Below are 26,400 nucleotides of genomic sequence, written 5' to 3'. Positions count from 1 at the left end.
ATTAATTTTAGGGTTGATTGGTGGATTTAATTAATTTTTAATATTTGCTTTTACTAATTGAAAAATAATTTATTAATTTATTAATAAAAAAGGGAGGGCTATTGTATTTTGTCTACCTTCAGCATGTGGCCATATCATGGGGAACTGCAGCTGAATGCTAGACTATCCCTCCAAAATAAAATTTAAAAATATTCAGTCTTGGCTGCAAGTGTTGATCTTTCTGTTCTCACTGGGCAAGACCCTTGTGAAAGCTTATCTTGTCGATGAAATCTCAGCGAACATTAGTTGTTAATTTGCACCGGCCGGAGATGCTAGAATCGCACGACCACTCACTCGCCGATTTGGTAATACTGCTTCAAGCTCACCCAGCTGCTGTGCTCTAACCTTATCTTGATCAGCTCCTGCGAGGGATTTGCAGCGGATGACGGTAACATTGCTCCTGGGTCAATCCCTTCTCTGGACGCCATTCTCTGGCTGGTTTCTTTGCCCACTTGGTGAGAGACTACAATCCCAGGAACATGCTTTCATCATCTCTTCGTATCAACTACATTCTTCTCTTTTCGCTCTTCGGCCATACTGCGTGCTTGATGAGAGGAAATGAGACTGACAAACTTGCCCTGCTCCAATTCAAATCCCTGATAAGCGAGGACCCTTTCGGGGCGCTCGAATTCTTGGAACGACACCATTCACTTTTGCGAGTGGCATGCGGCCACTTGCAGCCCGAGGCATGGGAGAGTCACCGTTCTCGATCTGCAATCTTTCAAGCTCGCAGGTTAGATTCCACCGCATATTGGGAATCTGAGCTTCCTGAGGGAGCTTAACCTTACAGCTAATGAGTTCACCGGTGAAATCCCAACTTAGATTGGGTATTTGTCGAGACTGGAGATGTTACAACTGAACAACAACTAGTTGCAGGGCATGATTCCTTCCAACTTATTTAACTGCTCCAGTCTCAAGGTCATTCAACTTGCTCACAACCATCTTGTCAGAGAGATTCCATCGGAGTTGGGCACAATAGCAAAGCTTGAGGTGCTCTCTATTCGCAACAACTATCTCACTGGTGAGATCCCATCCTCGATCGGCAATTTGTCGTCTCTTCATACGCTCTCTGCAGCTATAAATCATTTACACGGGAGCATCCCCGGATCCCTGGGTCAGCTCAAGAAGATTCGCGTACTTGAAATTGCTGCAATCAATCTGTCCAGTACAATTCCTCCATCAATGTTAAATTTATCCACTCTGACCGTTATTACTCTCACCTCAAACCATGGCACACACGGACGTCTTCCTACAGACCTGTTCACCACACTCCCAAATCTACAGGACATCGGTCTTGATGCTAATCTTATCTCAGGATCAATTCCGGTCTCAATATCTAACGCGTCAAACTTGTTGAGATTTCGGGCTGCATGGAACAAGCTCAGTGGGACAGTTCCTTCCTTAGCAAAGTTGTCTAAGCTACGCAGTTTATTGATCTTCAAGAGCTATCTAGGAACCGGGGCAGACAATGATTTAGATTTCCTCTCTTCCCTGGTCAATTAGAGTTGATATACGTAGCAATAACTTTAAAGGAAGATTGCCTGAAAGTATCATCAACTTGTCAACTAGTCTTAATTTTCTTCACCTTGGGGACAATGACATATCCGGAAATATTCCCTCCAGCATAGGAGATCTTGTCAATTTGGGAGTCCTCAGCCTGTACAGAACTAATATTTTAGGTATAATCCCCTCAAGCATTAGAAAGCTCCGAAAGCTCGCGAGACTGTACCTCAATGAAAATCAATTGACTGGGGAGCTCACATCCTCCGTTGCAAATTTGACACGATTAATCTATTTGAGGCTCCATGGCAATCCCTTGCAGGGGGAAATTCCTCCTATTCTAGGCAAGCTGCAAGCTCTAAATGTTCTTTCTCTCTGTGCCAACAACTTCAGTGGTCCCATACCCCCTGAAATTTTCTACCTTTCATCGTTGTCAATTTTCTTTGCCCTTTCACGAAATAGTTCGGTAGGTTTCCTGCCTGCCGAGGTTGGGAAGTTGAAGAATTTAGGAGCACTGGATGTCTCAGAAAATATGTTATCCAATGATATTCCAGGCACTGTTGGAGCTTGTATAAGCTTGGAGCAGCTCCATATGGCGGGAAATAATTTCCAAGGGCCCATTCCATCAACTTTAATTTCCTTGAAGAGTCTGCAGTGGTTGGATCTTTCTCGGAACAATCTCTCCGGAGAGATTCCAAGATTCTTGGAGGGCCGGGACATGCTTCAGCTGCTGAATCTGTCCTATAACAATTTTGAGGGCATGGTACCGAGCGATAGAGTCTTCAACAATGCAAGCGCGGCTTTTGTCACAGGGAATGACAAGCTGTGCGGGTGAATTTGGGAAGAAGAAGAAATGATATCCAAAAGTAACGTCTCAATTAATAATCAGAGCAACTTTTGAATTATTTAAAAATTATAATAACCTTTTTGTAGAAATTTTTAATAATTGCTATTAAATGGTGAAAAAATTTGTCTCCTCTAAAGTATTTAGTAGCAATTATTTTATTTCTACTAAATAATTGCCACTAAAAGACTATTCTCTTGCAGTGGCGATGTTTTCAGCTTCGGCATTCTCCTGTTGGAGCTCTTCACTGGGAAAAGACCCACCGATGAGATGTTTAATGAAAGTCTCAACCTCCAAAACTTTGTCAAGAAAGCTTTGCCTGGTCAAATGGGAGAGATCATAGACCCGATGCCGCTCGAGGAAGACGAATATATTGATTTGACAATGAAGGGAAATGACCAAGATCGAACCAACAACAGAAAAAGCAGAGTTAAGGAGTGTTTGGCTTCAGTGTTTCACGTTGGAGTGGCTTGCTCTAATGAACAACCGAAGGAACGAATGAGCATTGCCGATGCAGTGGCTGAGCTGAGCTCAATCAGAAATAAACTCGTTGAATGAGAATTTCAAGGTCTTCAGCAATGTGGTCGTCTGAGTCAATTTCCACAAGTGCATGTAGAATTTTCTTTGGCTCATCAGTTCTACTTGCAGGATACCTCAAAATCATCTAATATTACGGCAAGTGATAGTTCTCAGGGATTTGAAGTACCGCGAGAAATTGTGCTTTTCTTCTTTTCCTCCTTTGGGTATGAGACACAATGTTGAAAGATAAATGCAACTAAGATTCTCCTTGCCCGATGAAAACCGGTCCAGCTCTAATTCAAACTACTCCCAAGATTTATCCTGCACATTTCTGTAGGATTGTTATAAGATGCAGAACCTGAGAATCTTTCGGGAACATTTGGCCAAGTATTCATCAGGACATATCAAAAGCTAAACCAGGAAATTGATCCAAACGAGAGATCATGGAATCCTTGATAAAAAACCAATACATTCCAAGTCCATCTGTAGACTAACAAAATCTCCCTCTCGATCAGACTCATCCATCTATAGACTAGCAAACTACCAGAGTGAGCTCATTGATAGTTTATTGGAACAGACACTCACGATTCAGAATACGGAAGTAGGTCCTGAATGGCTTCGCCGCTTTTACTGCTAGTTGAGCTTAGGCATTGCTCATTTCTCGGCTACTTGTCCTTCCTGAAGAGGCATCTGTAGGAGAATAATCTAAATTTCCTTTTTTTTTTTTTTTTTTCTTTTTTCCCAGGGAAAATGATGGCTGCATATTTGAAGTTCTGACTGAAGTGAGCTTGTTCCTGATTGAGCTCAACTTGGCTGCAACATCATCGATGTTCAATTCATACTATCCGTGACTCGGCATAACAAGCTAACACTATATAAGAAATCAAGACCAAGCATTCTTTACTTCCACATCTTCGTGAACGAGTTCTCGGGTCCACAACTTTCTTCATTTCCACTGGACAAAGCGTCTCTGCACAGCTGTGAGCGTTCATTTATTTCAACGAACATCGTGGTCTCTGCACAGCTGTGAGCGTTCATGTATTTCAACGAACATCGTGGGCCTCTGCCTGATGAACATCTCTAAAAAGTATGGTGTGACCGGGTTTGGGCTCCTCGAAAGTTGAAAATCTGGTGTAACTGGAGCAATTGCGAGTGTATTGTGGGCAATGAATGGTTGTCATCGACAAGGAGTCCATAGCAAAACGGATAATTATTGTCAGTACCACACTCACATCTGCATCAAGTGCCACAAATTTTCAACTGCATAGGAGCTTTTTCTGCTGTGACTGATCTGCATAATTTATTCAGTGGCATGGTTATTGGAGTTATTCGATGGCCATTAGCTGGTCAGTAGGTCAGTTCGTGAGACATTAATACATGAGATACAACCTGCCCCCCTTCTTATACAGAACGAAACAGAAGTCCTTATGACTAATTGCTCACCAAGTTTTCCCGGCTCAGCGAACCTATGCTAGAACTGTACATTATGTGAGGTGAGCAGTTCGTTTCGTATTCCAGTGGATGTCGACTACCTAGTTAAACATCTAAAACATTCTGAGTTGGAAAGCGGGTTCAAATCATTCTGGAGGAGGGATCTTCTAGATTACTCCACAATCGGATTTCCATCTTCTTAGTCCTCCTTAGTTGTCTCACCATGGCCAAGCGTTCCGAGGAATATGGAGAAGGGATCTATTTTGTAGCCAATGGAAATAGAAACATGATTAACGGAGAAAACATTAGAAGGAGATTCCGACGAGTCAATAGCTTTACCATGGATGGCAAGTACTTCTTGATCGCAGTGAAGATGGCCGCATGACCCACAGCCGTTACCTTATCAATGGGCATTCCAAGAAAAGAGAAAACAGAATTTAATCAGACTGTTGCCAGAATGCATATAACTTAGAAGAGGGAAGTGAGGAGAGAACTCACAGGAAGCAGCATCAGAATTGTCACGGGGATAAGTGAAGCTATATCTTTTAATGTCCTCTTTAGCTTCTTCTGCTCCCGCTTTGAGACCTTGTGGCCTCGCCACTGTTTCAGGAGAAGTTCCATGGACACCGTAATGTCTATTAAGAGCAACTGGGTACCCATCCATAGATCCTACAGGCAGACCTGCAACTATCAGCAAAACTGACTGCCGATTACACTGACTATCTATTTTCAAGAGATTAATGGACTTACAGAGCTCGTTGACACAAACTTCACGCTATATTTCCTGAGTAAATTTTCAGAAAGTATGTTGGGCTCAGCAGTAGGTAGTCCTGAAGAGGTCATCCTATCCATTTCAGCAGATCCGATGGGCTGCATATCAGTTACGCAGAAAGTTATTTTGTGTGGACGTGAAGTTGAACATGGAGATGCACATGGCCAACCAAAATGGTGCTTGAAGCTCTTTGAAGAAATCTTTTACATAATATATACACTAATACCGTATCATCATCCGTTTGAGGCTCAAAAACTTGGGTCTCAGCAACGGGTTGCGTCTTCTTTGCTTCTGTGCTAGACCCTTTCCCATAAGTACTGTAATGGAATAGTCTTACTTGCATTTACTGTGTTTTCATTTTTTCTTTTATATGTTTGACATCCAGAAAGTGGATGCAGCTGGCTCCACATTTCCATAACTATTTGATTTCAAACAGAGCCAACATTTTTTTGAAGCACATAAATCACGAACAGGAATTGAAGGACCAGTAGTTCACATGCCTGAGAGAGGATGATTCTGAAGTTGACCTCAATATCAAAGAAAATGCCAGTTGAGATTGATTGGTTGGCTAAGAGATACCTTAATCATGTGAGCCAGGTTCAGGGACCTGTTCTTTAAACATTCTTGTGCCATCAAGACAGTCATTTGTTGTGCTTCCAAAGCTGGAGACAACCTGGCTGGCGGTCTAGCTACTGTAATCGATGTATTTTCAATAACTCCTGCCTCCATAATCTTTACTGGTTCCCTGCTAGAGAAGCTCGGCAAATTCAAATATTTACGATGGTAGTTTCGTCACTCCCAACGAAAAAGTCAATTCATCTTTGATGTGTACGAGTGCAAAAGATCATAGCATAGCTAACATACCATGATCTATCATAGGCAGCCCAATAGTCTTCCAGACAAAGCGCCAGTAGATTTTGACTGAAACATTTTCGACCAAATTTCAAGTATCAACACTTCTCCAAGATACATAACCTAGAATCATGAAAGCCGAATTATCCATTCAAACCGCCTGACCTTCTAAGCAGGAATGCCAGCAATTCTGCATCTAAAGGTTGCAAAGTTGAGCGGCTTAAATGGGCGAACCCAGAGAAGACATCATAGCAGACAGTAAACACAGCAGATAGAATCATTTCTTTCTCTGCCTGTATGGGATGCTGTTTGGATCTCTTTCTCTCGGGATTCCGTACAAAAGATAGTGAAGCATAAAAGTCGAGCCATCCAATTTCATCTTTGATTACCTGGAGAACATGAAGTAAAAATCATGTGCAATCTTGGTCTACTCTTTGCATCTTCAACTCGAGTTCAGAGAAAACTAACATCCATAAAGAGCTGGTAAACCGGCGTGGAGGAGAATTCAGGGTGTATGAAAAGGATGCCACACTCCAAGTAACTGTAAGCAATAGACACCTGTAATCGGAGGAAGTTTAAAGAATGCGAGATAAATGATCAGCAGAAATAACTGACTACTTACCTGAGGAAATCCTTAACCAGATCATCAATATCTTTTATGCCCATTTTTGACAAATACAATCTAGTACTTCTGCCCAGGTATGCAAATAGTCCAAGAACAGCCAAACTATCAGCTTTCACCTGCCAGGTAAGAGTTGTTTTGCTCCCTGAGAAAATGCATAATACGCAGAACAGAGAGAAGACCATGATTGTTGCATGAATACTGACTGGGAATGTAGCACTTTGATAGACCCAAACCATGTCTGGATCAATGGCTGAATCATCGAAATTGGATGCAATAGACCTTAGGTATTTGGTGCCAAGTGAGGCTAACATTTTCAGAAGAAAATACAAAGGTTGGATACCAGTCAATAAATAATGCGACTTGCCTCGTCCTGAAAAACCTTCAGGCCTGATATTACAGGCTCTTCATGGAATGCAACTAATAGCTTCTGCTTTGCCAACCCAATCCAAAATTCTAGTTCTTCAACATTCTTGCTGGGAAGAATTTTTGTCCCAAAGTATGTCAGAAAGAGTAACTCGCAGCCCGCCTCTGCTGCTAAATTATACAGCTTATCAACTGATACCAGCCTATGGGAAAGCTCCATAAGCTCAACCAGAATATCATCAATCGTTAATGAGACCGACGCACATGATGATTGTCGAGGACCAAGTTTGCTGACTGCTGCACAGCAAGTTATAGCAACAATGATCCCTGCAACGCCACTGAACAATACATTGTTTAGGACCACACCTCAGAGCAACTTGCTTGTAGGGACAACTTTATCAAAGGATGTGAAAGCACAGATAGTGAGACAACACGACTTCTTGCTTGAGCGTCACTTGTTTCATATAAATGAAGTGATAAATTAAGCTCCAAAAGCATAAAAATCCAGAGGAAACCTTCCCGCGAATTCCATAGACCACTTCTTCAACAGAGGAGCGAAATATGCTTCTATCCTTGGCAGTTCCACCCGTCTAAACCAATTTACCAATTCTGCATGTCTCTCGCGCAACTGAATTTCAATGTAGTTCTCCAAAAAGTTCAGCCTCTTGCCTAAGCTGAAGGATGATTAAAAAAAATGTAAAGCTCAATGGCCAAAGCTGTATATTAAAGCAAGTTGATGAGTCATGCATAAGCACCACTAATATTTTAAATTGCGTGACAATATGCTAACCTTAGCAAATGATGAGAAATTTGGATGAAATTTCTTTCAAACTTCATTTGGTGAAGCATCAAATGAGAGCAGAATACCATTCATAACAAGGAATTAGTCTTATTCTCTCATTATTAACTGAAACAATTCACATGTTCATTTTGAGCATACAAGAATCTGTTGTCGTGAAATGACAAATAACAAAAAAGACTACAAAACTTACATCTCTTGGACAGGCAAAGGACCATTGCTACGCTCCCGAGAAAGCAAGAACTCCACCCCAATAGCTGTTTTCAGCAAAGCGTAGACTGCGACCTGCATTGCCATTCTAATCAATGCTTCTCTTGTTGCCGTTTCATTTATGGCAATAGCTCAAAATGAATGCACCAACTCTATCATAATAAAGCAGCATGTCGGGAAGTTCCACCAAGAAATAAGCAAAGAGGATGGGATATAGGTCCACATATAGCAACAATCAGCACACAGAAAGAAGAAAAAAAATTGTCTAATCCTGCAGATGTATGCAAAGTAACAGTAGCTCGTTGAACCAAGACTCATAAGCATAGTGCCACTACCTGATAGCCGGCCACTTTGTGCCATTCATGCACATCCTTCCCAAGCCATGCATTTGAAAGCTCAGCACCACTTCCAGGCAACTTGAGAGATTCAACGGCAAGAGAAAAGCTCCGCGCAGATTCATGGAGAACCCACACGAGACAATTTACGCGATTGAACTCCACTCCATGACTAGAATGCTTAACTAGAGGAGATGCGTTCTCACTGTTGGTTTGATCAGAGAAAAACGAAGCTGCAGAGGCCGACACTCTCCAGGGAAACCATCTTGAAGAAGGATTACAAACAAGATCACACTTTGCAGACGGATAATCCTTTGACAGGTCATAATTTTCACGCTCCTTCCCACCAAATTTCCACGAGTACAACGGCCCGGTCCTAATACTGGGTTTCTTGTCCGAATAAACTGGTTTTCTGTGACAGGGAAAGAAGTGACTCAGACAATTCACAGCGGCAACCATGAACTAATCAAGTAGGGAAACCCACTGTCAGTCACATTAACATTGTCATAGCCTATTGAAAATTTTCATTTTCCCCCATTTGTACATAATTATCGTTTTCATTAATGAAGCACAGTAAATCCCAAAGATGATCAAGTAGCTTCCTGCCATTTCACTGATCGAACAGCTTATATACTCAGAAAACTGTCCGTGCGGATAATAGTTAAGGCAACGTGATCTTCGACGGTCTGAGCTCTTACTCATCACATTCGATTTGCAATAAAAATCTTTAAAAATATCAACTTTAACTTAATGTGCATCAACCCAGAAAAGGGGAAAGATTGGTCTGCTAAAAATTTCGATCTTGTAGCTGAAATAACGTAGGCCCAAAGATTCATTTCTATTAAAACCCTCTTGCATTAACGATTGGAGCTGTAGAACTGAAAGTCTCCCAATTAAAAAGAAAAGAAGGAAACTGAAAGAGAGAGCATTACGAGCAATGGAGAAGCCTGGTGAGATGCAGTGGCAACAGGGAAGCCATGGAGCTGCAAGGAAGCAGAGGAGCAGAAAGGAGAGGAAGAGGATGAGAGTGATGAGTTTACATAGCAGCAGCATCATCGATGGCATCGAGGAAGAAGATGCGAAAAGAGTTTTTCTAATTTAGAATACTCATTTTTTTTTTAATCCCATTTTTTTACTCTCTCTCCCTCTCTCTGTGAGCTCAGCAGCTTCGGGTTTTACTTAGGGCTCATCTCCCGCCAGCCGTCTCCTTTTCAAAGTTCTTCCTCGGACTCCCCGAAGAAGAGCATCATAGGAAATGCAGACAAAGAGCCCAAGGTTCAATTCTCGTCATTGATGGAATTTATCGTATCCCTTTATTTCTCATCCTCGATCCCTTTATAAGCCCATGACATTCCTTTCAACTACCAAAAAAAAAAAAATCGATCCTCTATCGACTTTTCTTATGGCATTGCAGGAATGGTTAGTAGCGAGTTTGGCTGTTGGATTGATCACCTGAAGCGATGCGAGCTAAGTTCTCACAAACGTCAACTGCTGTCATAATCTATTCGGAATTCTATCTTTGTTGTCACAATGTTCGTATCTCGTTTCTGTCTGTGCAGATTCGCGCATGTATGCGGCTTGGCAGGGGGCATAAGGACAGAATATGAATGACGAGCAGGGCTGTGTACAGTAAACTGTGTTTCGAAAGCCGACGTGGATACTACTACAATCCGCCCGGTGCTTCAACCTGATACTAATTCGTCTCAGTCCAATTCATGCTGAATCTTCCTTCAAAAACGCACAGATGGAATGAGATGGATGAACAATGAGACGGGATTCCCCTGTACAAACTCCAGGAAGGACTTTCTTACCTTGGGGATAAGTAGTCGGGTTCGGAGTTGCCAAAATGGCAGAATTGTGCTGTGAAATGTAAATACCCAAGGGCCATGAAAGGAGCAGTCACATGTCCGTCCTATGAAATGCAAATTGTGCTTCAAGCCCAGACTACTTCGTTGACTGCTGTCTAAGAACCATATCAACTTCTTAAATGTGCATTTGTCTTTCGATTTTCAGATCTTGGACGATAGATCTACAATCGACGGAAGAAGAAGAGCATCTTGTGTCTTCTCGACTCCCCCAAACCTTGTAGCTATCAGGAAGTTGGACGAATTAAATGAGTTCACTTTCTTAATGGCTGAATAACTGCAGAACTTTGCAGTAACAAGCAGCAGAAGAGCGTAGGCAAGCTCGGTACTAGTTCGATATTCCAAAGGCACAATCAAACAATTAAGTCAGTGCCGGGGAATGGAACTTAGAAGTCAAGCTTCAATAAGAGGAGCTACATTCATAAACACAATCAGCGAAGTCATTACCAAATACACTACAAGAGCATTTTCTTTAAGCAACATCTCCAGAAGGTGTCCAATCTCACTTCTCAATGAGAAACAGAACATTATACTTACTGAAAAAAAAAATGAGAAACAGAACACAATCATTTGAGAATTTCCAGTCACTGCTCGCTCATCACTGCCAAGCTTTATCGGGTCTTTTGCGACGACTGCTGATGCTGCACAGCAGATGCTTGGACTCGATAGATATTCTATCTTCATGTGGTACAAAGTAAAGAAAAAGCTGCTATTATTCACTTGCAAAATTTCGAAAGTTTTCAGAAACCAAAACTTATTTTATCAATAGATTTCCCGGAAGCAAGTCGCGATATCCTGCTGAAACTTCATCATTGCAATGTGAATATTATGTACTTGAAAGCTGCTCTGTGAAGACCAAAGAGAATCAAGAGATCATGAAACTCTCGACTTTGGTTAAAAAGAACATTTGACGTACCTTTTCATGTTTATTAGGATAGAGAGCCCCTATCTACAAGTTTCTTTCTGATGAGTTCAGTTTGTCAAATCACTGTCGTCCATTCATTCCCTCGGAATTTCATGGAAACAAACTATTCCGATCCAAAACACCAAAATGAGATACTGAATAACTTTGCCGCTTTTAATGCTAATCAAAGCGAAGGATGTTACCTAGCAAAGTCGTGTTCATTCTTTATGTGAATGAACACTGAACATTTCATCGGTCAGTTTCTTCCCAGTAAACATCTCCAGCAAAACAACAACGTAACTGGTTTGATGAACTAGAATAGCACAGCCAACGAACCTGTAACTGGGTTCTAAGAATGGAATATCTTGAACATGCTCATAATACCCGTGTATGTTATCCCTTTACAGCGAGGGTCCCCCACATATGTAGACTATTCAGAGGCTACCAGCCACATGGAATCAACTGTTGAATGGGACATCTGTGATTTGGATATTTCTGGAATAAGAGTTTCATGCACTGCTCAACTCCCAGCTAAGCAACTTTTAAGTTTGGGAGATAACATATATAGGACATGTGAACACTGAACATACCTACTGTCAAATAATGCCCTGAGGATCTCTCGAGTGTGGACGTTCCAATAAGGGTCCGTAGGTTTTGCATTCCTCCGATGAACCAGGAGTTCTGCTGTTTAAATGATTTCGTATTTCACAACGAAAGCGAATGACCAAACCAACCAACTGTTGAAGCATATCACTCCGAGAAATCTGATGTCAAAATAGACGTTTCACTTTCCTCTCCACTCCGAGAAATTCCAACCTTTATGGTGATTTTCACTATAAACTTCGACAGACTCCATGAATTTGGTCTATTCCACCTGGGAAACTTGGTAAATTTCATGAATTCATAAAAAAATTCAAGAGACAGAAAGATGTCCCTCCAAAAGAGGGAAAGAATTCTGACAAGGACATCTGAGTACGTTTGGTATGAGATAATCCATCCGGATTGACAGTGATATGATGTAAAATGCCATGGCTGCACAAGACAATCCATCTCTGATTTTGTATCCAATCGAAAAGAGAAAAATGTGAGTTCATCAAAGATCATAGCAAACTCAAGCTATGATCCATCACAGCATTGCTTCCAGCTTTGCTGAAAATACAGAGAGATCAAAAGATGAAGCTAAGTATAAAGGTTTTCCGGAGATTTTCACATCTATTCATTAAGCAACGGACTAGAATACATGCACGTTCCTTTCAGATGAAAGGAAGTCGAGGAAAGAGATGAAGATTCACTTGCAAGGCAAGATATCTGTAACTGTCAAGTAAGAGGGCACAAACAGACAGATCTGCTTTCAGGTAGTTCCCCCTGTCATTAGTGCATGAACAAAAACAGTTCATGCAGTTTTCTTTCGATGAAAACGACAAGAGTAAATGCTTTTCCTCTCCAATTGCTTCAAACACTGTTGCCACAAACAAAAGGGGTAAAGATGATGGTATGTTTGTGCCACGTTTGATGTGCGAAAGCTCGAGTCATAACCAATCTTGTGAAATTGTAAGGCAATCAAAAGAACAATTCGTAATGCAGCAAGCGAGCAAAGCAAGTACCCACACATGAGACTACAACAGAGCAAAATGACTCCGTACGTTCTAGACATCTCAGTTCCGAGAAAAGGAAAATTTCCCGAAGGTTCCGTCTTTCTTTTCGATCAAGGAAATGGAAAGTGGTGTATTGCAAGCTCTTCAACTAATAAATAAAGCTGGAAAATTTTGCAGTACCGGGGAGTAGCTGCCGCTCATACAACTCTCTACCAATTCAACCTTCGACGGGCACAAAATTAGAACTTTCAATTCGCAGCGGAATGCACAAATTTCAAATTCAAACTCGAGTAATAGGATCACGATCCAATCCGACGATTACTCGAACGGATTGCCATAGCATCTGTTTATACAGCATCAAGCGGAATCATCGAAGACGCGACCGATCTCAAATTGCCAATATACAGACACACCAAATAATCACGTGAAACGGAGAGCAGGAGGCAGCGGTGGAGATCGGGGAATTCACCTCACCGCTTGCTGTCGTAGTCGACGATCTCGGAGTCGGTGACGGACCGGGAGTGCTGCACAATGGACCGGCCGATGGAATTGATCCAATCCTCCTTCTCCTTCTCGGAGTCGGCGATGAAGTACATGGTATCGTTTCTGGTGGAGAGCTCGAAGGCGTACTGCTTGTTGAGGACGTCCTCGGCGCCCTTTACAGTGAGGCAGGAGGCCACGGGGATGACGCCGCGGGGGCGGGAGGCGCGGGTGACGGTGGATTCCTTGAACCAGAAGAGCTTGCCCTGCTTGAGGACGAACCAACGGCGGCGCCAGGTCTTGATGTACTCGCCCTGCTTGGTGAGCCACCCGGTGCGCTCGGGGTTGGTCCAGAACTCCACGCCGTCGTAGTCGGCGGCCGGCTTGTCGGAGGTGAAGGTGCTGGACGCCAGCCGCCACAGGCTCGCCATCCGGGTCGGGGGGGTCGGATCGCCCGTCGGTCGCGTGGAATTCAAGGAACAGAAGGTGGGGGAGGGGGGTTGGGAGGAGAAGGCGGCATGTGGGTTGGCCCACCTGTTATTATTGGAGTTGATTTGCTGGTGCCACACTGTGCTATTATGTCACTTTAACCCCTTCTTTTTTTTTTTGGTTGGCCTAATTAAATAATTTTCTTTGAAATCGATATATTAGTAATGAAAAATAAAAAGAACTTTGCATCTTAAAAGTATTGCAAGATTTGCTACCGAAAAAAAATATGTATACATTGCAAAATTTACGTGATGTCACATTGTTTGGTCCCACTTTTTTTCTGCAAAATCAATATGTGGATAATATCATAAAAAAAGTTGGGTTACTTAGCTTTATGAGGATATTATCATCATATAGATGTATGTATAAATTTATTTTCTAAGCGAATTACTTATTCATAGAAAAAAAACTAAGTTTTTTCCTAAGCAATAATTTTTTATGAAAAAACTTACGACTATATATTCGATACTTTTGTTTCAATTTTGTCAATCTAGTTTACGATAGTTAACAAACAGATCATTCATATAAGGTAATATGCAATATTGTGGTAAAAAAATATGAAGTTAAATGCACTTAATCTCCGAACTATAGGATGAAATTGAGTTGCTTCTCAACCTTTGAGATTTTGCAGAGTACCTCTCGATCTAATATGAAAATAAGTGAAGTGATTCATGAATGGAATTTCATATGAATTTATGGCAAAAAGAGGGTGCATGCCACTCACATGTTATATTGAAAAGGACAAGTATGCCACTCGATCAATTAATACCAAATTGATCAAAAATTGAATTTGGGAAAATCAACACTCGGCAAAATCAATGATTCTACGTTGAAACACCTTCTTTGCGACACGGTCGACCCGATTCCCGCTCTGCAAACTCCAATTGACCAATGTAAGAATGCCAGCTATGATTGGGGAATCGACGACTAAAATCAACACTGACCCGCCAAAGCTTAACAATTGTAATCGCAATTTGAGAATGAATTGCGGAAAGATCGCATCACATCGCAAATCAAATGCGGCAAAGGGGACGAATTTAGCAAAGAAATGGGGCATCTAAGTAGACACCTACCCGACCAACATGGATTGATTCGAGTGGTTTGGCGCTTGTTCTGCTTAAGTAAGGTTTCGGATTCGAGTCCATGCAGAAAATTCACGCTATGAGAGTTTTATCCCTTAGTAGGCCAATCCGACTCAACTAGATTGGTAAAGGCACAATTGGACTTCCTGATGTCTGGTTCACACCGAAAAGTAAACACCCACCTGTTTTCTGGCAGTGATCTCTTTGGGCGAGGGTAGGGAGAGGGAGTGAGGAGGCGAAGATGAAAGCTCAAAAGGCTACAAAGACGGGACAATCTGGTCACCGAGAATTATGGTCGAGAAGGTTGAGTCACCAATGAGTCTGCTCCAGAAGGTCGACTAGTTGCTGGCGAGTCCGGTCAAGAAGGTCGATGAGTTTGGTGTGTAACATCCCGAATTTCTCAATAAAATAAATAAGTAGCGATAAAATTCACAATATTTTCTATACAAAATTCGAAATATTCGATAAATATAAATTTAATTAAATAACTGAAAAATTCGATAAATTCCGCATTTCCACCGCATCCCGAATTTTTAAATAAAATCCAAAAAATACGAAAAAATTCTCAAATACAATTTTGATAATACAACATTATTGAAATACTCGATAATTACAAATTTGATAGAATAATTGAAAATCACGATAAAGTTTCATGCTCTTTCACAACCACTCGACATGTAAAAACAACTGAGAGAGTATTTTGAAATGAGTTTGACGTTCAGTGAATAATCATAACCTAAACAGCAGGATCGTAATACGGTTTCAATAATATCATAATCGATCGTTTAAAATACATGCATGATCTAAAACATCAACATGACCATGACAATGCAATTATGAAAATACGAACATAACAATAATAAAAGCACTAGTTTAGGAATAAATTGCTCAAAGTGAAGTCTCTCGAACATCGAAACTCCGAAAACCGATTGTTTCTTATTTTTCTATAATTTCACGCATTTTTCTCCCTTCCGGTCAGCTCTCTGTTTGCTTTGAATCACGAAATAAATGAAAGAACAATGAACGAATCAAATTTATAGGAAGAAGCCAGAAGGCAAGACAGTGTGTGATGAGTTAAAAAGTGATTTGACAAATGTAATATTAATAAATAAATGTGTGTAAGAGAATAAATTGACAGGGAAAAATTCATCAGTGGAGTTGATGAGCAGCAGTGAAGTTGATTAAGTTTAAGGAATACTTGAAACATGTGAAAGTTAAAACTCAAACTCATCTTACTAACATACATATATATATATATATATATAAAAGAAAATTCTTACGTGCACGATTAGTCGTAGAAGTTCAAATTATCAAAAAAAAAATTGGGATTTCACTTACATACCCAACATCTCTCCCGTGTTTTGTCGATGTGAGATTTGCCTAAGGTGTCACATGGTGGGCTGCTGCAATGGTGGGTTAGCGGAGAAAGTTGACTGGTCGCCGGCGAGAAGGCTGCATCGGCGGGGTCGCTGGAGAGAAGGTGCAATGGAGGGCTTGTCTGGTAGGGTGAGGACTGCAATGGGGTTTCTTGTCCGATCGCTGCCCTGATTTTCCTAAATATAATTCTTAAAACTTTTCTTCTTTGCAGGTAACAATTGATCGAGTGGCATTATTGTCCTTTTCAAATTGACATGTGAGTGACATTTTTGTCCTTCAAACAACAAGTCACGTTGCTTATTTTCCGATTTGGTTCTTACAAAATTTGTAAGGTCGAACAGCAAACTCAAATGTATAATATGCAATATTGCATCATCTCTGCTGCATTTTAATTTTTTTTTGAAATTATAACTTTATTAGAAAAATTACAATCAGGCATATCGAGAAAGGAACATAGCAAATTAGCCTAAAGTCAAAATTCAAGAGATTTCACTTTCAATAATATTTCGATTTCCGCCCTTTTATTTCTTCCTTTATGATTTTCGCCCTTTTATTTCTTGCTTTATGATTTTACTAGGCCATGAATTTCCCTTGCAATCCGTAATTGGAAAAATCTTTAAGTCGGATATAATGAGATACATCTTAAGCTGTATGACTAAATGTTTTTTTTTTTTTTTACTTCAGTTGTGTTGAAGAATCGCCATCGTTTATTTCCATAGAAATATATAAAGCGGAAAAAATGGCTTCCAACAGAACAAACAGTGCTCTTGTGTTACATCGAAGTTTCAACAGAACAGTGCGCCTGTGACATGCATATCCTCATCTACGTCAAGCGAAGAAAGGCCAATGTGTCATCACAGTTTTCCCCTCTCCATACAAGGGAAACCTGTTCTCGGTTCCGCGCCTTTCGCCAGCAGAAGTGAAATTCTACCGCCATATCCGAGCTACTTATTCACGAAGGTCGATTCTGCCAAGTCGATAGCTCGCGCAAGCCCTGCGGCCTTGTTCTGGCACTCCTGGTGCTCATCGTCCGGATCACTGTTGGCGACAATTCCTGCACCGGCCTGGAGGTAAGCCACCCATTCTCGGCGCTTCCTGGCATCGCTGTACGAGAACATGGTGTCGAATCGTATCCCTGTTGGGAACACAATGGTCCTCAGAGCCAGGGCCACGTCCATGTCTCCTGTTAAGGAGACTGCTCCAAACCCTCCACTGTAGGGCCCACGCCTCGTGGGCTCCAGCTCGTCGATCAGCTCCATCGCCTTCACCTGCATCGTCAGTAGAGGGTACACTAGTATTCAGTTCCAGACACTAATATAATTTAATGAGTGGGCGCAATCTATTGTTGGGCAAGTATATAGCAAGCAGAGGAAAGGCAATGGCCAATAGAGAGATGAGAGAAGCAAAAGACCTTGGGCGCCCCACTGACAGTTCCAACAGGCAATGCAGCTTGCAGGGCATCCCAGCAAGTGAGTCCATCATCCAACTCGCCCGTTACCTGCAACTCAGAAGTTCGAAATTCGTTACAAAGTTGTGATATATGTCCAGGAGTTTGGTATTTGATGAAAATATGGACAGTTCACACCAAGTGAAACCATAAGTGATGATTCTAGGACTCCTTGAGAACAGAGCAACTTTACTAGCGTAACCGTGTCTCATCTTCTTGCATAATGAAAAGCTTATTAAAGTGGAGAATTTATGACTTCACAATGCAGCAGCATGAGCCTTAACTGTAATCGCGATATGCCTCTCTCAGAGAGGCCCGATATGATTAAGTATGCATAAAACAAGCAACCCCAAGGTCCCACGAAGAATAGAGACCGCTCAATAGTTTCTCCTGAATTAGTATTTACATGTGTGTCTGCTTGAGTATGTTGTTGTGAATTCATGTTGTCAGCTCAAAAAGACAATAGCCCCACATACTGAAAAATATATATCTCGATAAACATAGATCCTCACCGTCGAGCTTATATGCATCACATGAGAGTATCGTTCAACATTCATAAGCTTTTCCACATTCACTGACCCATGTTTTGAAACCTGCATCAACGATCTAAGTCAACTTTTCGCTGCTTATGCATGTAAACATCAGGTACGAAGTATGTGAAATGAACAGAAAAACAGAAAGGAGTGGAAGAAAGACATATGTTTTATGAACATATGAGGAAAAAATATACATTTACTATAATAACCAGAAGCCATCCAAATTAGCTTTTAAGCATAAAGGATCAATAATTGGAAGGGTAAGAGCAACCTTTCCGACATCATTGCGTCCCAAATCAACTAGCATGATGTGTTCTGCACATTGCTTTTCATCTTTTAGTAGCTTGACTTCCAGCATCTCATCTTCTTCAATTGTCTTGCCTCTTCTCGAGGTTCCAGCTAAAGGGCGATTGACGATCTTGTTCTGCAACATCCCAAATTACAGTCAACAGCAACTTTTTGAGTAAAACCGAATTATGGCCTGCCAACACATAAAAAAACTGGAACTACCGGAGATACAAAAGTCTGAGCAAAGGAGCCTAAAGTATTAAACAATGCAAAGACAGAAAAAGAGAATGCCATCCTAAAGACACCAATATAACCTACTAGCTTACCTTCTTAACACGCGTCAGAATTTCAGGGCTTGAAGCAACCAAAATACAGCCTCTTGCCTGATACAGAAGAGAGAGAAAAGAACAGATTAACATAGTATGCCAGGTTAGATGCAAACGTACATTATGATGGTGGAAAAACTGACTTGTAAGTATGTCATATATGGACTCGGGTTAACGATTCGTAATGCTCTATAGATTTCAAATGGATCAGCAAAGGTCCTTCGTTCAAAACGTTGACTCAATACAATTTGAAAGATATCTCCTGCCAGAATGTGTTCTTTTGCCTCCACTACAGCTTTTTTATATTCTTCACTTGACATATTTGACTTCTCCAAAGAAGGACCAAAATCCCGTGTACATAGTTCCACTGAGCCAGCAGACAGCCTTGGCCTAATGGTAGACAACCAAATGATAGAACATAAATATATAAAGTCAGAATGAAGTAAAAGCCAAAAATGCTTAAAGCTAACGCTACTCACGGGCTAATGTCCTGCACTTTGCGCAACAACACCTCCAAACGTTTCACTCCATCTTCATATGCATCCTCAATTGAGGAGTGCCGATCAAGCCAAACCCAGTGAATCACGTGTGCTTTCTATTATAATAGGAATGGCAAAAATCACCATAAACAATGAACATACCCTAGAAACATATCAAGAGCAATTAACGAGACACTGGCAATTTATTGTCAGCAAATAGTGGAGATATGTCTGTGAGACCTCAATTATTGAAAGGCCATTGCCAAGTTACCTTCTCCACATGATCAAATACAATCACATCATCATACAGGCCAAGATGGATGTCGGCAAGGTTTCTGTCATCAGTTGGTGCCGAAGAGAAGGGTAGCTTTTTCTTCTCCACATAGCGAACAGTATCATATGAGAAATAACCAACCCAGCCACCTAACATTATGCACACTCAATTAATATGGTAACAGAATCAATTTTAGCTACAGTAGAAATTGCCGGTTCATTTTTATACAGAACCTCTGCCTAAATGCTCTTTGTGGATATAAGCCTAAAAGCATGATGTTATGATCCAAAACAAGAACCATGACAGGTGTGCTCCTGGAAAAAGCCAAGCAGGCACATAGGCATATACATTGTCACGATTTCAAGTTATCCTGTATATGTTCATCACTACCTCTACTATGCCTGAACAATCAAGATGATGATTGCTATATTGTTTTCATTTACTGCCGTGACACTCTTACACAACACTAGAGTCTAGATGATATATTGGACAATTACCATATTACTTCAGCATTATTCCTAGTTTTCAATAAATACCTATGAATAAATTCCACTTTTATTTGAAAATGAATAGTGATGTCAATGATCCAGATATTGTCTGGTTAATTTAGGAAAAGAATCACCTAGTAAAAGTTTCTAGATTATTATACTCCAGCATTATTCCTAGTTTTTCATAAATACCAATGAATAAATTCCACTTTTATTGGAAAATGAATAGTGATGTTGATGATCCAGATATTGTCTGGTTAATTTAGGAAAAGAATCACCTAGTAAAAGTTTCTAGATTATTATACTTCAGCATTATTCCTAGTTTTTCATAAATACCTATGAATAAATTCCACTTTTATTGGAAAATGAATAGTGATGTCGATGATCCAGCTATTATCTGGTTAATTTAGGAAAAGAATTACCTAGTAAAAGTTTCTAGATTATTATACATTTGCATCAAAAAGGTAAATACTACCTCAAAAATGACAAATTTAAGATGCTAGTGAAAAGCTTCAAATGTATATAAACTTTATGCAATTTTTCTTGACCATATATTTAAATTCAAATCGTAAATCACCAATTTTACTGACCACAAAATGCATCTGGAAGGTCATCAATGAGTTGGGGTTTCCATTGCTCGGAGATTCTCCTTGGTATCGTCATTGGATCATCAACGACCTCCTCGATCGTGCGCCCCTGCTCATGATCCACTATGGTAACTTTATTTGCTTTAGCCACAATTTCTAGTGCTGGTTGAGAACCAACAACGCTGTACCGTCCCTACACAGGGAATTTGCCCATAGTGAATACAAAAAATTATTAAAAATAACTGTCCATCTACTGAAATAAGCAAGCAACGTTTCTTACAACACTAGAGGCCCGAAAACCAGGCTCAACTGACTCAAAAAGAAAACTTGGAGCCTCCCGATCATCTTCGTTCACCAAACATCTATAAGCGAGAACTGGAGTCAGTTGGTCAGCGAAAATGCAACGGTGAAGCGGAATTAAGTTTCCGTTCTTGGAAGCTTCCTTAAACTTCACGGCATTGTCAGCTGCAGAAGCAAAAATAGAAGGACCAAAAACGTCAACAGGAAAGAAGAGCTTCAAAGAAAATTCTCATAGTACTCTTTCGCTCTCTTGTCCAGCAAAAAGTTGATAACCGTCAGAAATTTTAGTATCACTTCTTATCTCCCGAAAGCAAAACAAAACGGAAGACCACATCAGAGACGAGATTGACGGATATAAATAGCAGTTCACCGGGACAATGCTATTTTCTCAGTATAGAGTAGTCAAAATGGATTTCAAAAGCTATCTCCGTATCAAGTCAAACTCCCTAACACAACTCATACAAGAAAACTCCAATCCAAGCTATCAGGAAACAGAAGATACGGAGTGAAAAGCAAACAATATACATCAAAAGTTACAAAAAGCAGCCGCAATATCTGATTACCAGCCAACGAAAAGCAAGAATCTTCGCGTATGTTATCAATGTATCTCGTCGAATTCTCTCGCCATTAGATAATTTTCACAAATCAACTAATTCATCCATTCAGAACCATTATCAATTGAAAACTCATTCCATTGCATTTCCGAATCAAGCGTCACAAAATCACATTGCTGACGAGAACTTCAAGCCACTCAAAGCCGGAGAACAGAACATGACAAAAGCTGCAGAGAGCATGGAAATCACCTAAAGACGGACTTGACGGGGAGACGCACTTGAATGCACCGCGACACGCGACGGACCTCGAGGCTCGGAATGAAATGCCGCCGCCACCGCCCACCGGGAGCTGAGACAGCCGGCAGTCGAACTGGACCAAGCGGTGGGAGAAGGGTAGGGTTTGCATTGGAGTAAGCGGAGCCGCCGGCGCCGGTGGAGGGACTGAGCTGAGTGATGCTCCGTCGATATGCTAAGAGAGTACGGACGCTTTGAAGCCGCTGAGAAAAAGGTAAAGGAATGGCGCGCTTAATGGAGAGAACTGATTGGCGTTGGGACAATTAAATAGGGAAGGCTAAGAAGTGACAGTGATGTCAGAAGACTCGCTTAAAATTACATTTACGCCTTCCAAGTTTGACAAAATTGCATCTACACCCTCACACCTTTTATACGTAGTATAAAGTTTTTATTAGCTGTATTATCGGATTTCAGTTTTCAGATAACTGAGCCTTTGTTTGGAAATAAAATAACTTTTTTTTACTCTACTTCACTTAACTCTAATTATTTTCAATTCAACAATACAATTATTATTTTTATTTTTTTTTATCTTTTTAAATCTTAACTATCATTCAATTCAATTTTTAATACTAAATTCTTCAAACTATTCATTACTTTTTCCACAATTCAACAATACAATTATTATTTTCTCTAATTATTCATTACTTTTTCTCATAGGTTTTCATAATTCAATAATACAATTATTACAACTACAAATAAATATAATTACTTATTGTTGAATTGAAGTAAAGTTAACTAAACAAAGTCTGAATATTTTTTATCTTGTGGGACCTGAGGATAAGTTTGGTGGGTTCTGTAAATTTCTGATTGATGCAGAGCCGTGGCATGCAAAGCAAAGTATATTATATGCAGTACTTTTCGTTTCGAAGGGGTGATATCCTTTTAAAGATTTCATCAGATTGATTTCGCGAATTTTTTTTCTCAGCTGGGGTACAAATGTGATATTAAAAATATTAGGGTAAATCTATGAAAATGAATTTCCCAGTTTGGCGATTTCTAAAATAATTAAGACGTAACCAAATAGATAAGAGAAACGTGGACATACAAATTTTTTTAAAAAATAATAATAATATGATTACCAAATTATATCTTACTTCCCTTTTTTTGCTTAGAAAAAGATTTTAATAGATAGATCTGCTTTGATTTACAGTAAATTAAATTTATTGCTCTTAAAAAATTTAATAGGAGTTTGGTGAATGCAGTTAATCACCTGACTTGTAAAGCAAAGGCTAGGAAATACATATGCATGATATTTTATGTCAGGTGGCCTACACGGCATACCATAATTATCTTTAGCACTGTTTATATTTAATATAATATCATATAATCATACATTAAAGGGTGACCTATGACGGACAAGCGGAAGTGATACCACGTGGCGAATGGGGGCGAATTCCCACTTAACCAGGGACCACTCGGATTATCCTTTTTCTTTTTATATGAAGGGTAATTTACAAATATATCATAATTATCTTTACTATACGAGGGATAAACATATGTAAAATTATGGAATTAAGAGGGGTTGGGAAAGAAATCCATGTTTTTGGCAATTGAATCTAAGATTGGTGAAATTGGGTGGAAACATAGCTTTTAAGTTATTTTTAATTATTACTTGCAAAAAGATTTTTTAAAAAAAATACAAATTAGGCGCGGCCTATATTAAATAAATAAATATTAAACATTAGTTTTACTATCACTATATGAGATATTATGTTAACAAAAAAAAGTAAGGGTATAACCATCTATATATATACATATATGAAAACAAAATCTCGAATTGAATTCTCATGCCGCTACATCATAAAAAATATAAAACAGAGCTCATGAAATTCTCTTGCATTGCCACGTCTTCACTTATAAATTAAGAAATTCTTTTATATTCTTTTATCATCAATTATACAATAGACTGTATACAAGGAAACAAAATTGCAATAGACTGTATACATTATATATACATTGCGCAATATACAGATTATCTACAACCTAATAAAGTTAAACTTAAAAATAAAATAACTAATATATATAATCACGAACTAAATTCTCACGCCGCCCCATATTTAAAAATATAAAATGAAGTTTTCTAGCATTACCACACCATCATGAAAATATAGAGAAATTTTTATATTCTTTTATCAATAAAATATTCTTATATAAATTGTCAATGAAATACATAAATTATATACACATAAAGTCCGACGGAATATATATTATACGCAAGACAAAAATATACAGTAAAATACATAGATTGTGTATACATTACCCAAATACAGATTATATACAATAGAATATATATATATATATATATATATGCAGTTTATAGATTACATATGCGGTTTGCATATATAGATTATATATATATATATATGCGGTTTGCATATATAGATGCCGTTTAAATTATACGAAGATATATGTAAATTATATATGTCGTCTTAACTCTTTTATTACACACCCACATATAGATATATATCCCTCGAAAAATCTTAAATTGAACAAAGTGCGTGAATCTTTAAAGAAAAATAACATTATGGTGCGCAACGTGAGCAAAGATAATTATGACCTCTCCTTCCCATTAAACCTTATCGAGTGTGTGTCTAGACAAGATTAAATTCATGCTCACATGTAACATAACTGATTTTTTTTATTAATTTATCTTTTTTATGTATAATATTACATATTTTGAGGCCCTACAATGATTTATCATATGATAAAAGAATTAAGACCTATGAAAGATACATAAAAAATTAGAGTGAGATTTATAAAATTGTGAGATGCCATGAGCATAAAATTTTCCTTGATGAAGAGATGTTTTGCACTTTTTTACTAAATATATTTTCTTTTAATACATAATTTGATTATTAGTTAAATTATTTCTTCTGATGAAATTATGGTTCATTAATGCATGCTGGCATAACTTCGTGAAAGAGGCTTATACATTGTCAAGAATTTCAAGATAACTACAATTTCATTGAAGTACCGCCAAATAAATGCTGATATAAAGAGCTATATGTTAGTGTATCAACTTTGTCCAATTGGCATGAGTAGCAACACTGCACTTTTCTTGGATAGCCATTCTTATTTCCTTTTAATTACATCATATTTGAAAATTTTAAAAATATTTGTTCTACCATATAAATTTAAATAAAAATAAATATCTATTTTAAAACCTTTAAAATAATTACAATGATAATTTCCTTGGAAAAATAAATTTTTTGTCCAATATAAGTTTAAGATAAGTTAGAGATCCAAATGTAAATTATGTTTTTTTATAGCAATCAAAACAAATTACAATCGCATATTACAACATAATTACTTTGATTTTCATGTAAAAGATAGTTCAAAATATTGTATTTAATTTTTATAATATTTAATCGACAAGAGTGCTCGCGTAAAGCGTAAATATTCACCTTTTTTTGCTGAATAACACAAAAAAAGGGATCATTTTTCGTCTAACGTGCCACTCCTGTCCAGTTCCTATCAGCGACGAAGTCAGAAATCATACTTAGAGGACAAGTAATTAATGTCAAATAGTAAAATTTATAGGGCAAATGTCAGATAGTAAAATTTATAGGGCAAATGTCAAATAGTAAAATACTTTTGGGAGGGGACATCTCCATTTTTCAGGGACAAAATATTAAAATTTGATCAATATTTATGTGTATCGAATACAAATCATTTTTCATGCAGTTCGGCATGTGATGATAAGAATGTCTAGTCTTAGGCATTAGATTAATCTCCAATTTCAAGCACGTGCAAATAAACCATTTTTTGTCTTGTTTATCTCATCATATCATATCATATTCAAATAGAAGTTAAAGTCGAGATTATTGTGGAAAACGACTTCCTCACAATTCACGTGGTTAATAAGAAAGACATGTTGTCAAACTATCTATTTTGTAATTAGTAAAAGTAAATAAATTTGATTGTAAAACACCATCAAAATATTTTTGTGAAACTATTTTAAATTCAGAAACATTATATCGATCACACAAAATAATATGAAAATTTTGATGTTCATGAGCTCGGCATCAAGACTTGAGAGCATCTGATTTCTGAAATTTCTACACTGCAAAGGAGCTGGAGGTGAAGAGCGGACGAAAATGGTATTTTTCTAATGTATTAATAATAAGAATTTTGTGAAATTCGCCTAAAGATATTGTTATTCAAATGTCTTATTTTTTGTGTTTATTTTATTTTTCCAAACCGTATATCTAGCCAATTATTTCCTGACAAAATTTGAAAGTATGTTGTTGACGGAACACGAATATATACAGTTACCTATTTATAGTCTGAGTTGTCATATACAATCGGGCCATATAGAACATAGGAGAGGTAACATAAAAACCATGTACGGCAACTGACGAGGAAGAGTCACTTTCAAATTTTCAATTGCTCCAAAAACCCATCAATAGTAAGTGTTGGTCACTTGGCTTGACCACCAACGGTCCCCCGTGCATCACGAGTTGGGGACCATGAATTAGGCTGTCCCACCCTTACAATGGACCCATGGGTTGATTGTGTATATAACATACATGCATGTGTGTGCATATATATATATATATATTTATATCTTATGTAAAAGTCGAGTCTAATAAAAAATAGAAATCTAACGAGTGCATGAATCAACGTGGACTAGTTCAAGCGACTCAGCACTTGTTTCTCTTAAGTAAGGTCTCGAATTTGAATATCGTGAATGGAGAAAATCCATTATGGAAGAGCTTTGTCCCTTACGTCTCAAACTAAATTAGT

The 26,400-nt window shown here is 38.9% G+C and overlaps 4 protein-coding genes across 5 annotated transcripts; 1 reads left to right on the top strand and 3 right to left on the bottom strand.

Moving 5' to 3' along the window:
• Positions 1-518: 518 nt before the first annotated feature.
• LOC116193882 (receptor kinase-like protein Xa21) lies at positions 519-2,941 on the top strand. Its single transcript, XM_031522628.1, has 4 exons — positions 519-772; positions 951-1,533; positions 1,862-2,370; positions 2,587-2,941. Exons 1-4 carry the CDS (start codon positions 519-521, stop codon positions 2,939-2,941), a joined length of 1,701 nt encoding a protein of 566 aa, XP_031378488.1.
• A 1,205-nt stretch (positions 2,942-4,146) lies between these two features.
• Positions 4,147-9,581, bottom strand: LOC116195805. 2 transcript variants are annotated; one of them, XM_031525166.1, is made up of 14 exons: positions 9,222-9,581; positions 8,290-8,701; positions 7,938-8,029; positions 7,461-7,619; positions 6,947-7,283; positions 6,580-6,698; positions 6,426-6,498; positions 6,123-6,346; positions 5,970-6,026; positions 5,685-5,850; positions 5,084-5,203; positions 4,832-5,002; positions 4,673-4,732; positions 4,147-4,591 (listed from the first exon to the last, which is right to left on the bottom strand). In XM_031525166.1, the coding sequence occupies exons 1-14, from the start codon at positions 9,266-9,268 to the stop codon at positions 4,475-4,477; spliced, it is 2,154 nt and encodes a 717-aa protein (XP_031381026.1). In that variant the 5' UTR covers positions 9,269-9,581; the 3' UTR covers positions 4,147-4,474. The 2 variants fall into 2 exon arrangements, with proteins under 2 accessions (XP_031381026.1, XP_031381025.1); XM_031525165.1 differs by having other exon boundaries at positions 5,685-5,853; positions 9,222-9,580.
• Positions 9,582-12,784: 3,203 nt separating this feature from the next.
• Positions 12,785-13,649, bottom strand: LOC116195806 (pleckstrin homology domain-containing protein 1). Its single transcript, XM_031525167.1, has one exon. It carries the CDS (start codon positions 13,562-13,564, stop codon positions 13,124-13,126), a length of 441 nt encoding a protein of 146 aa, XP_031381027.1. The 5' UTR covers positions 13,565-13,649; the 3' UTR covers positions 12,785-13,123.
• A 3,156-nt stretch (positions 13,650-16,805) lies between these two features.
• Positions 16,806-21,886, bottom strand: LOC116194056 (anthranilate synthase alpha subunit 1, chloroplastic-like). The gene is made up of 11 exons (XM_031522774.1): positions 21,610-21,886; positions 20,787-20,971; positions 20,510-20,699; positions 19,429-19,580; positions 19,158-19,273; positions 18,822-19,068; positions 18,679-18,735; positions 18,336-18,488; positions 18,041-18,121; positions 17,493-17,579; positions 16,806-17,349 (listed from the first exon to the last, which is right to left on the bottom strand). The coding sequence occupies exons 1-11, from the start codon at positions 21,764-21,766 to the stop codon at positions 17,026-17,028; spliced, it is 1,749 nt and encodes a 582-aa protein (XP_031378634.1). The 5' UTR covers positions 21,767-21,886; the 3' UTR covers positions 16,806-17,025.
• Positions 21,887-26,400: the final 4,514 nt, after the last annotated feature.

This window comes from Punica granatum, chromosome 2 (genome assembly GCF_007655135.1).
Source record: "Punica granatum isolate Tunisia-2019 chromosome 2, ASM765513v2, whole genome shotgun sequence".
NCBI classification, from domain to species: domain Eukaryota; kingdom Viridiplantae; phylum Streptophyta; class Magnoliopsida; order Myrtales; family Lythraceae; genus Punica; species Punica granatum.
The sequence above is the reverse complement of the archived record's forward strand: the minus strand, read 5'-3'. Positions and strand labels throughout refer to the sequence as shown.

Coding starts and splice junctions, on each gene's coding strand:
- LOC116195806 (XM_031525167.1), bottom strand. CDS start 13,564: ATGGCGAGCCTGTGGCGGCTGGCGTCCAGCACCTTCACCTCCGACAAG.
- LOC116195805 (XM_031525165.1), bottom strand. CDS start 9,268: ATGGCTTCCCTGTTGCCACTGCATCTCACCAGGCTTCTCCATTGCTC. Junction 7,284..7,460: donor TCTATGGAATTCGCGGGAAG/GTTTCCTCTGGA, acceptor TGTATTGTTCAG/TGGCGTTGCAGGGATCATTG. Junction 5,204..5,684: donor ACCTGGCTCACATGATTAAG/GTATCTCTTAGC, acceptor ACTGATATGCAG/CCCATCGGATCTGCTGAAAT.
- LOC116194056 (XM_031522774.1), bottom strand. CDS start 21,766: ATGCAAACCCTACCCTTCTCCCACCGCTTGGTCCAGTTCGACTGCCGG. Junction 20,700..20,786: donor GTTTTCGGGCCTCTAGTGTT/GTAAGAAACGTT, acceptor TTCCCTGTGTAG/GGACGGTACAGCGTTGTTGG. Junction 18,736..18,821: donor CATATATGACATACTTACAA/GTCAGTTTTTCC, acceptor CTTCTGTATCAG/GCAAGAGGCTGTATTTTGGT.
- LOC116193882 (XM_031522628.1), top strand. CDS start 519: ATGCTTTCATCATCTCTTCGTATCAACTACATTCTTCTCTTTTCGCTC. Junction 773..950: donor GCAATCTTTCAAGCTCGCAG/GTTAGATTCCAC, acceptor TAACTGCTCCAG/TCTCAAGGTCATTCAACTTG. Junction 1,534..1,861: donor TAGATTTCCTCTCTTCCCTG/GTCAATTAGAGT, acceptor AATCCCTTGCAG/GGGGAAATTCCTCCTATTCT.